Source organism: Calypte anna, chromosome 5A (assembly GCF_003957555.1).
Source record: "Calypte anna isolate BGI_N300 chromosome 5A, bCalAnn1_v1.p, whole genome shotgun sequence".
Taxonomy (NCBI): Eukaryota; Metazoa; Chordata; class Aves; order Apodiformes; family Trochilidae; genus Calypte; species Calypte anna.
In genome coordinates, this window is record NC_044251.1 from 31538007 (window position 1) to 31551453 (window position 13447).

General features: G+C 35.9%; 1 protein-coding gene across 1 annotated transcript in view; it reads left to right on the forward strand.

Moving 5' to 3' along the window:
- Positions 1-729: 729 nt before the first annotated feature.
- The window catches only part of WDR25 (WD repeat domain 25), a 56088-nt gene continuing 43370 nt past the window's right edge, over positions 730-13447 (forward strand). The window contains exons 1-2 of the mRNA XM_008496466.2: positions 730-813; positions 2468-3234. Coding sequence (XP_008494688.2) covers positions 2527-3234 — 708 coding nt within the window. The 5' untranslated portion in view covers positions 730-813; positions 2468-2526. The remainder of the gene's footprint in view (positions 814-2467; positions 3235-13447) is intronic.

Here is a 13447-nt window from a genome sequence, read left to right on the forward strand (position 1 = left end):
TGTGGAGGGCCGCTCCGGGGCTGGGCTGGGGGGTCCGTCCCGGGCTGGGGGGTCCGTCCCGGTGGGTCCGTCCCGGTGGGTCCGTGGGGCTCTGCGAGCGAGGAAGGCCCCGGGGAAGCGGCTGCACCCCTCGTCTGGCCCGGGAGCCCCCGCCGTGAGCGGCCATCGGCGCTGCTTTCGGCTTTGATGTCGTAGTTTTGGTGACGTTTGCTGTCACAGCGTCACCGCTGAGCGCTCTTGGGTTTAATGCGTTCAGGTAAATCAGTCGGGCGAAAAAAACCCCCAAACCTTTATAAACTTCCCCATTAGTACGTTGTAAATCGTATCGTTGATACATTCATAATCCAGGTACAGCTTATTTCCAATGAAGTGCGTTGTGGTTTTTTTCCCCCCACGTTTACCTGTGGTCAGGGCAGTGTAAGGAACTTTGGGTGGGTGTTTCTTTAAAAAGAGAAGTTGAATGGGAGGTCTGAAGGAAGGTGAGAAATGCTTTGCTTCTACAGAACCACTGACGCTTATGGGTGGTGCTTGTGATGGGGTGGATGTACACTGCTCAGATGCATTGGGGCAGTTTCTTTCCAGGATCCCATAGGAAGCTTTTTTAACTTGGGGTATGGAGATTCGCTTACCTCTCAATCTCAGCTTAATGTTTTTTTGCTTGTTAAAACAAAGTAAAGTAACTTCGGAAAGCTAATAAAATCTACTTGTGTATTTTTATTTATAGCTTTAGCCCACAGGAATTCTTACTGTATTTGTTCTTTGAACATGGTGTGTTTTGGCTAGGGCCTATTTTCAGCACAGCAATACAAATAAGTAAGTGGTGGTTGGAATTACTGGTGTGCAGTCTTTCAGAGTTACTGTTTGTTTGATAAGAGGTTTTAGTTTACTGCTGAAACTTCAATTTCTCCTTTCTGAATGTAATTGTTAAGTTTTCCTGAAGCACTACCTAATTTTTTTCCTTAACACTGTTTAAGTGAAGTGCTGTTTTAATAACTGAAGCTGTATAATAAAAAAAAAAAAAAAAATTTTTTTTCCATTGCTGTTAGCCCCTGTCACTTATAGCTGTCATAAATTTCAGATAATGACTAAATGTCCTCTAGGGGGAGATCGTGACGCTTTTATGTGCTAAAAACTTTGGTCACCTTGGTCCAGTTAAAGGTCTTGATCACTTACCTTGGAAAGGATCTGTGATGATAAACATATGTGTCTTAAGAGAAACCTGTCCTCTGGATCTTGCTTGACAGTTTCATTAGAGAACACAGACCATAGCCTGTAATGTAGGTTAAACTAAACATGCCTGTTCAATTTAAACAGATCTAATTCTGAGGTTAAATGAGTAATATTTATAAGGTATACAACTCCTGTATTAGTATTTGTGGGACCTGCATTTGTGGCATCAATTCTGCAAGTGCTTACTTAGATACTGACTTTCATACAGCATTCCCATTTTAATCAAGATGCTTTTAAGGGTAGTTTCACTGCTCTAAACCAAGAATTCCAGCAGCTGATCTTGAAGTGCTGTGGGTTAAATCAGTTTAGCATGATGAATGCTAACAGGTGAAGGAGGAAACAAAAGAGAAATAAAATGTCCACTTTAACCAATCTTATCAGTTGAAGGATAGCAGTACTTCTTCACTACAGACAGCAGAGGCTGAAATTATTTTAGCAAATGCATAAATTGCTTGAATGCAGTTAAGCCCATACTCCACATGTTCTGTCCAAATTTTTGGAAAAAGCTTGGTGGGATTGTCAGGGTGGTAAGTTATTCAGCATATTTCTTTCTCACAGGCACTTTAAAACAGTTTATTCCATAGTCAACAAGGCATATTTACTCTTATTTTTCTGTAATTAAATGCAAATAGTGAATTCAGCATAGCGTCTGGCATATGCCTGTTCTGTAAACCCAGAGGCTGTGTGGAAATTGCCCTGTGGATAAAGTTGGAAAATTTCTTCATACTGCAAGACAGGGTCAAAAATATATTTACTTTTTAAGTAGTTAGTTGAACCCCTTAATTCTTTCAAGTCATCTCTAATGGTAAGAAATAGATTATTGTTAGACTCCAGAATATTTGCATTATTTATATTCTTATAGTAGCACATACCACAACATTACATAATTAATTACCTTTGTGTGTGTGTAGGTGTGTTTAAGTGCTACTGCAGGTAAGGTTAAAGTTATTTGCAGTACTTATGTTGCACATTTGTTTTCCTTTTCAAGCTAATTCTCACTGTCCTGTGGTATGCAGATGCATCTCTGTGGTGCATTCAAAATGTATGCAAAGTGCTTGGAGGCAAATGGTGTTGCATAATTGAATGTATGGATGTGCTGTTATAGAAGAATAAATTCCATTAATAAGCAGGAATGAAAGTTATGGATTTTTTTAAAGAACATATTTATATTTGTAAGTTACTCAACTTGCAGATGCTGTAATAATTTGTGGTCTGAATAATAAATTCTTTATTGTAGGTCATAATTTTGGAGGATTCCAGCACTGAGATTTCTGGAGTCTACTGTGTCTTGCCATAATGAGTTCATCACTGGTTGCTTATGATGACTCAGACTCTGAGGCAGAAACTGAAAAGCCTGAAGTGTGCAATGCTTCTAGCAGACAAACAAGTTCTTCTGTGAACCCTGTTCAGAACTTTGCACCTGGTAGTTTGGGAACAAAATCTACGTATGAGAAGCAGCCTACTGAGAACACTGACAGTTCTGGCACCAGCACTGTTTGTGGAGATCCCCCTGAGCATTGTACACAGAATAATAACACTGATTTGACATCTCCTTATTTTAGAAAAGCATATGCTGGCCATAGTGCATTGTCTGTGTCCTACAAAAGCCATGAACAGTCAACAGGCTCTTCAGCAAGCTCTAGAAATGGTGTTTCCCAGAAGAGAATACATAAAGACAGTACTACTGCCATAGGAGGAATTAGACCATACATCCCCAAAAGATTGCGTCAAGAAAATTCCAGTATGCCTGAAAAAAAAGACTCTGATCAGAGGGAGGGCTCAGATTGTGATGTTAATCTAGGCATATCAGGAGATCAGACTTTGAGAAAGATCTCTGAATTAATTAAGCCATATTTAGGATCCAAATATAAATTCACTGAAATCCCCAAAAGCTTAATATTTTGTATGTCTAAACACAGCGGCCCTGTTAATGAAATCCAGTGGTCTCCTGTTCGAGAACAAAGTCACATGCTTCTCTCAGCTTCTATGGATAAAACAATCAAGGTAATGTAAAAGCAAGATGCTTTGTGGACCAATCATCCAACTTAAAAATATTGTACTGAATTGTTAACTTCTGGGAATAACATCCTTGCTTGTGCATATTTAACAATTCCAAAGTATTCAGAATTTGAGGAGATGCTTTACTGTACAGGACCCTACTATGAACTTGCAGCCTAATCCTTTATTGTACCTACAGCCAATTCCATTATTTTAGAATGTGGCTTTTTGTTGTTTTAGAAATGTCATTGTTTTAGATCTGACCTTACAGAGTTAGATTGCTACTAAGTAATTTCTCATAATCTTTGTTAATATTAAGTTTTCATTATTTCCTATTTTTAATGTCTCAATGGCCATAAGCACTATGATCTGGATGCAGATTCTGCCTTAAGTCATTAAGCAAATGGCTTTACCTTTCTGACAAACCTATGACTTCTGCTGTAAAAGGTATGTCAGGTCAGATGGACTTTTTTTATCTGAACATGTGTGGCAGGTCTTGCATTCTGGAAAAGTGTCCTGTCTTGATGTAAGGAGTCTCCTCACTTTAAGTTTCTTTCATAGCTTAATTGCTCAATACTTAAAAGTGTATTTTACTTCTAGCTTTAATGAATTTGGCTTCACTTCTTTGTTTGCTAATTCAGTCAGTCTAATGAATCTTACAACATTTAAGCAATGGGTAATAAACATATTTCATGTATATGCTTCCCCAGATATAGGGCTAACGCCACCTCTGGGTTCAAACAATAGTGTTCCAAAGTGGGTTTACACAAGGACATAGTTTTGATAAGAGTGTACAGAAAGTGTCTGTTTTGGTGGAGATACGCTTCATTGTATCTAACTTGTATTTAACATAGCTGGTACAATTATTTTAAAACTTCCTTCTAAAATTTAGGGCTTACTAAGCACAGAATCAAGAAACAGCCTTTGTATCATATATTTCTAAAACCAAGGGAGAGAATGGAACATTAAAAATGCATTTGAATTCTGATTTAATGGAGGAATAAATATTCTTAAATTCTTCCATTACAATTAGGATTTATTTATTAATCCTTCTGTTATTTAATTTGTAGTGGAAAATTGAGTGTCATTTCTTGGCTTTTGTATGATGTTTTTTATCTCAGAGGTTTTTTTCCTTTCAAGTACTCTTTCCCCAGTTTTTCCACGGGGCCCTGTGAAACAGGCGCTGACTTTGCATCTTTGAAGCCGTGGTGTTCTTGAATCTTTCAGAGAGTTTTTGCTTTTTTTCTTCTTAATGTCTTTTAAAGCACTGGAGCTCTCAGAAGAGAGAACTCCAGATCTATAGCATGAATAAAACTTGCTCTAATCAGTTCCCCATCTTTTGTTCTCTTAAATTATCACACTGCCAGAGTCTGAGTACTTTGAGTCTGGGTAATTCCTCCTTCATATTCCTTTCCAAGCTGCTTTTTTGCATCCTTGTCTTAAAAATTAAATAGAGGAAAAAAGCAATTTTATTTTTCTTTCCAAGTGTTCTTTAACATATTGAGTAAGTTAAATCTTGACTGCTACTTGAAGAACTTACTTAGAAGCAAAAGACTAAGAAATGCAAAATGTGCTGATGGTTGTTTTTTTTAATAAGCAGCAACTTAAATTTGGATTGTACAAAACTGTATGTATGTCTAACTTCGATATGTAGGAATTTGACTTTTTGTCTTAACCCATCACACCATATGCTTGATATTTGTTTACTATCCCAGAGCCCAGTTTTACTGATGAGTGAAATTATTGATCTGTTAAGTTTGGTAAAACAATCTAAAATGAGAGTTGTTACTGTAATATAAAATTATTAAAAAATGCAAATAATAGCCTGTTTTGTCTTCTAAGTAGAAAGATGACTTTATTTTCTAAAATTGTGTTATCACCTCTGCTTAAAAGCAGTCTTAAACAGTATAGCTGGTTTTTTTAGAAATACAGTTGCCCCAAACCATGGTAATTCATTATAAAGTGTGTTCATATCAGCAACGTTTAAGAGCAGGTGAGTCTAAAACATTAGTAAAGTAGTAACATAACTGTGACAAAGTATATTAAAACACACAGCCATATTTTAACAGGCTGTGGAGAAATAACTATGGGTGCTTCTTACTCTTACTTCATCAGGAAGTCAAAGACTAGTGGTATGAGCAGCATTATCTTTAGTTTGTACCTGTGCACGAGTACCTTTCAGGCCAGTAGAGGGCATGGTTAGATTAGGTATTGACTTGGTATGAAACTTCAGTAAATTTCTAGGGTGATGAGCTCATACATTTCTAATTACTGTGACAGCAGTAGTTTATCTACTGAGGATTTTTTTCCTGTTATTGCCTGAAGTTCTCCATTTCTGTAAGCATAAAACAACTGATTGAAAATGCACATGTAGTTGTACTATTTTTTCCTGATCCTGTATCTTCCCTTAGCTTACCTTTTTTTTTTTTCTTTTTTGTGTTTTTTCCTTTTTTTCTGTTTTCTTTGTTCCAAAATCACCTTGGAATTAGTAGTTTAAATTCAGACAGTGGAATCATGGCCTCTTTCCCTTTAAAAGGACCACTCAGATACTCAGGATGTTTGCACTATTTACTTTGAACAAATGATTCAGATAAAACTTAATGCACAGTTAGAAGTTTAAAATCCCTGTATGACCAGACAGAGTAAGCAATCCAGAGCCTGAAAACTCTGTGAATAACTGTGAATATTTGTATGTGTAAATATCTTGGATTTGGTCATTATAATCAACCTATTCATTAAGACATTTATCTTTTGAATCAATCAATATTAGTGGACTTTTTTTCAGATTTGAGTGTCTAAACAGATCAAAGTGACTGTTTTAAGTTTTGCTTAAATCAAAAGATCTGTGGTTGTATGCAATTTTTGTAGTATTTAGCCAAAGAATTTAGCATCTTTTATCTGTTCTTATGTGCTTAAGTGCTTAAATGTTTTCCTCCTAAATTTTTCATTACAAGCTAAGAACTTCCCTTTCTGGGAAAGCATTTTTTTTTTTAAATTCATATCATATGGGGCTATATCTAAGATTTAAATATAGAACTGATTATATAATCTCTTACTTTTTAAAATGTGTGTATGTATCCTGTTAAAGTCAGGGGAGAAGGGTAGTCCTCCTTTTATATTCCCCCAGATTAACCAATATGCAACTTACTGTTTTCTTTATGAACCAGTGTAAGTCATAGTAAAATGTCCGCATAAAATGAGTTGATGTTTTCAGTTACTTTTGACTTAAGTTCACATGAGTATTTTGTATATCTAGGAAAGACTGCACTGTTTCAGAAGATTTTATACTTTGCATTAAGAGTATTTATTTTCTGTGTATGTATGCATTTAAAAAACTCACAAACGTGGGTTTTTTTAAAGTGGTACAGCTGGAAAAAAAAAGCCAGTTATCAGCCCAGGGGTGTAATTCTTTACAGTAGCACTTCTGGCAGCAGATGGGGCTGTTCAGCATTTTAGAAAGGGATGGCAACTGAACTGTGCCTCTGAAGTCTGGAAGGCTTTAATGTTTGCCTCCATGACATGTTTACAAAAGACTGAAGTTTATCCATATGTTGCAAAATGTATAAGATAAATTCATAGAGACATGAAAATAAATTCCTCACATGGAAAGTGATACATACTGCAGATTGGTAGTCCCTGGCTACTAAAATCTAGAGCATTAACAGAATTTTTAAATTTGTAAGGAATGGGTAAAAAATAATCTTAGCTTTAGCAATTCTTTTACCCCCTTTTAAAAATTTCTTTAATATATTTTGGGTTTTTTTTAGAATTTTGACCTTCGTTTTTGAAGGGGAAGTTGATAGTAACTCCAGTTTAGGTTTCTGGAGCAAGGGACAGAAAAGTATTGTTGGGAGCTTTTACTGTTACAGGGCTCTTCACTTTTACATTCTAACTGTATTATCAGTGGCTTATGTTTCCAGTTGAAGTGTGTATTTTAATGATTGCAAAACATGATTGGACTGATAAAAAATGTTTTTTTGGATGACACTTCTCTGTCTTCTGTTTCAATAGCCGCTCTTAAGTTTAATTTAGGCTACTACTGCCATTTTTGGTTTTGTCTACTTAAACAGTGAAGTATTGTTTGTGATCTTAATATCTTGTCTTATTTATTTCACAGATTTTAAGACTCGGCACCATTATTAAATGTGCCTAATTTCCATAGTGTGGATATTCAATACTTCCTGAACATCAGACCTTGTTGAGGCATTTCTAGTGTAGAATCCCAAATTTAGAATCCAATATCACAAGTTACCACTGAATACAACTGTTGCTGGGTAGATAAAATGTTGTTTCTTGAAAGAGATGTTTACCAATTGCAGAACCCCCTATAGTGCGTTCTTATTGCTATAGTCTTATTTGGAAGATCTTATAATTGCATAGAACCACAGAGATGTAAACATTTTCACTACTTACTTACACTGGATGTAGCTTTCTATCAATTGTTCATAACATCAAGCCACCCATACCATTATTCTATCTTTTCTATTTTATCTTAAAATTAACTGAAGGTACATCTTTATATAATCATTTAAAACGTCTGTGTTCCAGGCTGTCTATTTAGAGCATCACAGCAGGTGTTCTATTTGTTGCAAAATATTTTTTAATTTTCATTTTTCATTTTCACTTTCACTCTCCACTGATGAGGAAAGAAAGTACTGCGACTCTTCAGTATGCAAAATGTGTATTAATAGCACTTTGAAGGGATGACTTGAATTGTAACACATTGTTAGAATTTTTCCTATGCATTTTGTTCCCTACTTGCCTAGTTGAATGGTAGCTCCATTTAGTCACAGCTGAATCTATAAAAAGAAAGTAAAAGTTTTAAAAATTAGTTTAATAATGTCAGCTAGTTGAACAGAGCTGTTGCCTACTTCTTATGATTAATAGGACAAGAACAGCCTGTCTTGAAGCATACTGGTTCAGACCAAGGCTGTGTCTAGCCCAGTCTCTAGTAGGCTGTGTTTAGTCAGTAGCATCTGTAAGTAGATGCCTGGAGAAGAAGAACAAGTCGAAAGTTTATGGTGCCTTTAAGTCCTCTTCTGACATTTACTTGTTTTCAAGTCAGGGGATTTTTAAACTCCTAAGTAGTTCTTCTTTGTAGCCTGCTACCTCAAGAGATCTTTTCCAGATACTTCCCCAGTCTTATGAGACTCTCTTATGATCATTAGATTTAAAGTGGTGTGTTACTCATACTTGTCAAATTTAATGTACGGATTTTGCTTCCTGGAATGTATCATGTACTGCAAGAAATACCGTTTTAATTCATATCTTCAAAGCTTTTTGTTCTTTTGTGGTTTTCTGTTAGGAGAAAGATAGCATAGTAGTATATTCCAGGAGTTTGTTATTCTTGATCCTGTTGCAGTGGACTGAAAGCAATGAAACTCGATAGCATCCATTCAGACATCTAATGTGTGTAGCACTGATGGTAGCAATACAGGTTTCCTGGGTACTGCCATTACCCTGCCTCACAGTAGCAGAGTTTACATTTCTGTTTTCAACCCTTCTGCACACAATTCACTTGAAGTAGGCAGTGTTTCTTGTTCTGTCACATGCACGTCTGTTTGTAAAGGAATGAATTTAAGCTGCAAGCATATTTCCTATAAACTCATGCGTAGCTGTCAGATGGCTATAACCCTGTCACTGCTAAGCTAGAGTCAAAGTGTTCACTAAGCAGTTTTAGATATTGTGCTGCTAGTACACCAAGTATTGTAATTCTTAGATTTAAAAAATTAATCTAATTGTGGCAATGCTCCTTAACTGCAGCTGAGGAGAATTTGTGGAGTTATCCTATTTAATGCATATTTTCCACTTTAATGGAAATGTTTTTAAGAAGATCTCTCTGATGTTGGTATGCTTAGAATACTGTATTTTAAAAATAACATGAAGTTCTCCCCATTATCTTGGAAATGGCAAGGAAACTCTTATTCTGAAAATTGTGTGCTGCTTACTTAGATGAATGAAAACAAGATCATCATTTTCCTGTTGAAGAGGCTATTGCTGATAAGGCTACTAAATAGGCTATTCTGTAATACTGAACCTGACTTTTCATTATGATGGCTTCTTCCCTTTTGTGTTTAGAACTATATATATTTTTTCCAAGGATTTTAAACTTGCTGTTATTAAGCTGGAAATACACTTAGTATTTGAAAGGTATCTGCAGAGCAATACCAGCTTCTGGAGTGCTGGAAGGGCTTTATTAGATACCGTAATCTTTTCCTGAGAAAATTATTTCCTACACTTCCGAGAAATATAATCTATAATGCTTATTTTTGTGAGAGAGCAAGTGATGTGCTCGACCATCAGTGAAAGCTTCTGACTGTGCTTATGCCCAGATGATATTACAGGCCAGGGTGAAATACCTGGGTCTCAAGCAATTGTTCTGCAAAACCCATTAACACACATCAGCATGAACAAGAACAATTCAATGAAGGTGGTGAATGTTGGTCTTTTCATCCCAAAGGTATGTGTGGGGAAGGGTTGTGGCATATTTGGTATGTTAATACCTAGATATGTTCAGAGATCACTGTTACATAGAGATGTATTATTTAATTATTTTCTTGTTTCCAGCAGTTGTGTTGTCAAGGAAACAGAAATCTTTGTAATGCCTTTGTTCACTTTCTCAGAATCCACAGCTGGAGATGAATTGGATAGTTTTTATTATGTTCTTAATAGTTGACATGCTCATGTACATCAGAGGATTTTTTTCAAAGGACTATGTTTCTCTGAGTATAAATAGCACCATCCTGATCTCCACACTGCTAGAAAGGCCATTGTTTTCTTTCCTTCCCTAACAAGAACTAAATTCAGTGTTGCTTTGGATCAGAATTTATCTTAACACTTGTGTGAAAAATGATATTTGAAAAAAAAGGGGGCAAAAATGCACTGAACCTCCCAGGTTCTGGGTTAGGTTTTCAGTTCTATAAGCACATTAGTTTTTCTTTACACTTCAGCTTGCCTTTAAATTAGGATCTCCTTAAATAATACTACAGCACTACCCTAAATGGTCTTGCAAAGTATTTTTATCTGCTTTGTGGCCATGCTAGAGGATGTGCCTACAGGGGAGAAGAGAGGGAGAAGACAGATATTTCGTGGCACAGCTAATATACTTGCATTTCTCCCCAAACTAGGAATTATTTAAAGAAAAATCCAGAAAATGAAGTTCTTCTAAGAGCAGTAGGATTAATGGAGCCTGGCTATATCTTGAGGCTGGCTGGCTGTATATCTTTTTCAGTTCCTCTCTCCTTTGGTGCTTCTGCAGTGTTATTCACTTTTATTCCATTGCTTACCTTGATGAAAGTCTTGAGGGGAAAAATACTGAGATCTCTGTGAAATATGATTGACATTGTTTACGAGGTGCAAAGTGGACACAGGTGAGATGCACACTGGAGATGACTGCTGCAATAGTTAACAAACTTTTCTGTGGAAATATAAAAGGATGGTGACTGACTTTTGGATATCCTTAACAGTGTTGTGGAAGAAAGGGTTCTATTTCCTCATGATACCTAAAAAGAATTTTGGTTACTTGTGTCATTACTTAGAGAAATATCAAGATTATTAAGTGTTTATCTGACTTCATTCTTAGAAACCCATCTGTCCTGAATGGCTGAGATCTGCAAGTTCTTTTTATTAAGAACTCTTCCAGTGTGTCTCTGAAGTAGGCTGTAGCAGACAAATATTCACCTTCGTCCTCCCCCAGCACAGAAAGCCTATTAGGAAGAAAAAGTTTGGAGATGTCAATAAAGTAGTGTCTCTAATGAAACTTAACTGATAATGTCATAAATTAAGCAGTCCAATAATGAGTAGGATCTCCATGGGAAAAATGGTGGAAATGTATGGTGGTGTTATACTCCTCCTGGGTGCTTCAGAAAGATTATTGATGAAGAAGTAAAAGTTTTGGTGTTTTAAAAGTCATTAAAGCTCAGATTTTAAGTTTGCTGTTCTTAATTGCTGCCTCTGTACTGCCCCTCACAGACAGACATTGCTTCAATAAGGCTGCAATAACTACTTCTTAAAATAAAAAAGCCACCTGGTTAACGTTGGGGAGAGGACAAAAGTTGCCTTTCTATTTGGATTAGGTTATTTTTCACAGATAGAAATCTGTCCTGAATTACAACTGTTTACTGTGATTTTTCAGGCTGTGATAGCAATGTGTGGTAGCTTGTCCGTAGCTGCTCTCCCTCCTGTGCCAAGTTCTCCCAGTGGATAATGTGCAAGGATGAGACAGCTTAAATTGTTCCTTTTAATTTCTTGTGTTTGTGCTTGATAATTGTTATATATGGTCATAAATCAATATAAAACTATAAAACACACAGTGCTCTAGAGAGTATGATAATTACAAATAGGTACATTTTGAATTTTGATAGCCACTGCTTAACTGAAACTTTTGGAAAAAGACCAAATACTGAACAACTTACAAAAGAGTTGGTCAGTGTTGGTTTTCTCCCTCCAGTTTTCAGACTATATTTGCTGTTGACCTATGACTTGATGTAGTGTTTCAGAAACTAGGGCATACAGTTGCTAAGACTGGCCTTTTGATCTTAAGAGAACAGTGCTTCTTATTATAGTAGTGGATGTACAAAGTCTGATGGGATGCAAGTATCTGTGGGATGCGCTTTTGTGCATGCATCTATCTGATCCTTAGTTATCTGTAGGAACTGAGGACACTTATCACATTTTCCTCTGAAGAGCTCTAAGCCTGAAAATGAGATGTTTTCCATTTATATAGAGTTATACATTTACATAGTGTTACACATTTATATATTTTAATAGAGCCTAAATATATGGGAATTGGGGAAATGATTGATGCTAATGAATATGATACATAGAGGTAAAGGAAAGTCAGATTATTTAATAAATGACTATAATAATTCAGGTAATTATCTCCTGGGGAGCTCTAATACATTTGAAGTTCTCCTTTGCCTTCTGGTAAGATAAAGATTGCTTAAAGTGTTTTTTTGGGTACAGACACTAACTACTAGTAACCACTACTGTGATTTTGCTTTTAAGTGTTCTGTACACGTATCGTTCTTACATACTACTATTACACTTTGCAGTTGATGAGAAACTGCCAAAGTTACACCACATTATTCTTCTCCCATATAGGCTCATCAGTAGAAAATTTAGTGGTTTTAAAGTAACTGCTAATAGCTACCTGTCATCATATATTGATTTCTTTTGAATTACTTGAATATATGCATAAAACTGCTTTGCTTTAACGATGTCATCCCAAATGTACCTGATATTGTGTATGAAGTAGATAATCTATCTGAAGTAAATTTTTGTGTATTCTTTTAATCAAGCTAAAAATTTATTGTTTGTAGCATACAACTGTGGCTGGGATTTAAGTATCTTTGGCATGCTTGGCTTTGCCTTCTGCTAAAATAATTCTAATTTTTCATATTGTACAGCAAACCTTAACTTAAATCACTAATTGATTGATAGGTATATAGTAATATTCCTTCATAATTTTCCAGGGGCTTATAATTTGAAGCACATCCACAGTTAGCCATATTAAAATGGTTAGTCACAAAACACCTAAAGGTTAACTGCAAAATAGGTGGGAATTCTTCCCTTTATTTTGGTATGTGTGGGTAGTTATTTCTCTTGCAGTGTCTGCCCAGCATGAGTGTACAATTGCTATTTTGCAGATACAGAAGAAACCTAGTCATGCTCATAACTTTTAGCTGGCTGAGAGTGTGATCTGTTTGAGCATCTTCCTTGGATTCAATGGTTTTTGTGACTTTGTTATTAGTTTCAGGCATGATTATCCCAGAATCTTTCTGCACAGTAAAGAACACCCCATGGTAAAAGATGCCAATTGATGTCAGAAACACTTGGCTCTTAAGAAGGGCAGAGTTGCTGGTAACTGTTTTTCAGTGTCTTTTATTGGACATATTTAGTTACTTACAAAACTGCTCTTTTTTGAGCTTAACTTGTAATGTAAAGGTTACCTGTCTTCAGTGTAAAGAATAATATTTTTCATAGGTAGTGGTAGTAAGCAAAAAAAGACTGATTGGTACAGATGACAAAAATATAATGAAGTCTGTGATTGTTTGAATCTTCCTGTTTGGTCTGACTTTCCTCAACTATTCTTAAAATTTTGTTGGATATTTCGGCTGGGAATTTCTGGTGTTTTATTTGGACTGCCTAATACATCAGTTGTTTAACTCTAGGCCTCTTTAGTACAAATATCTGCAGTAATTCAGAGAATATTTAATTT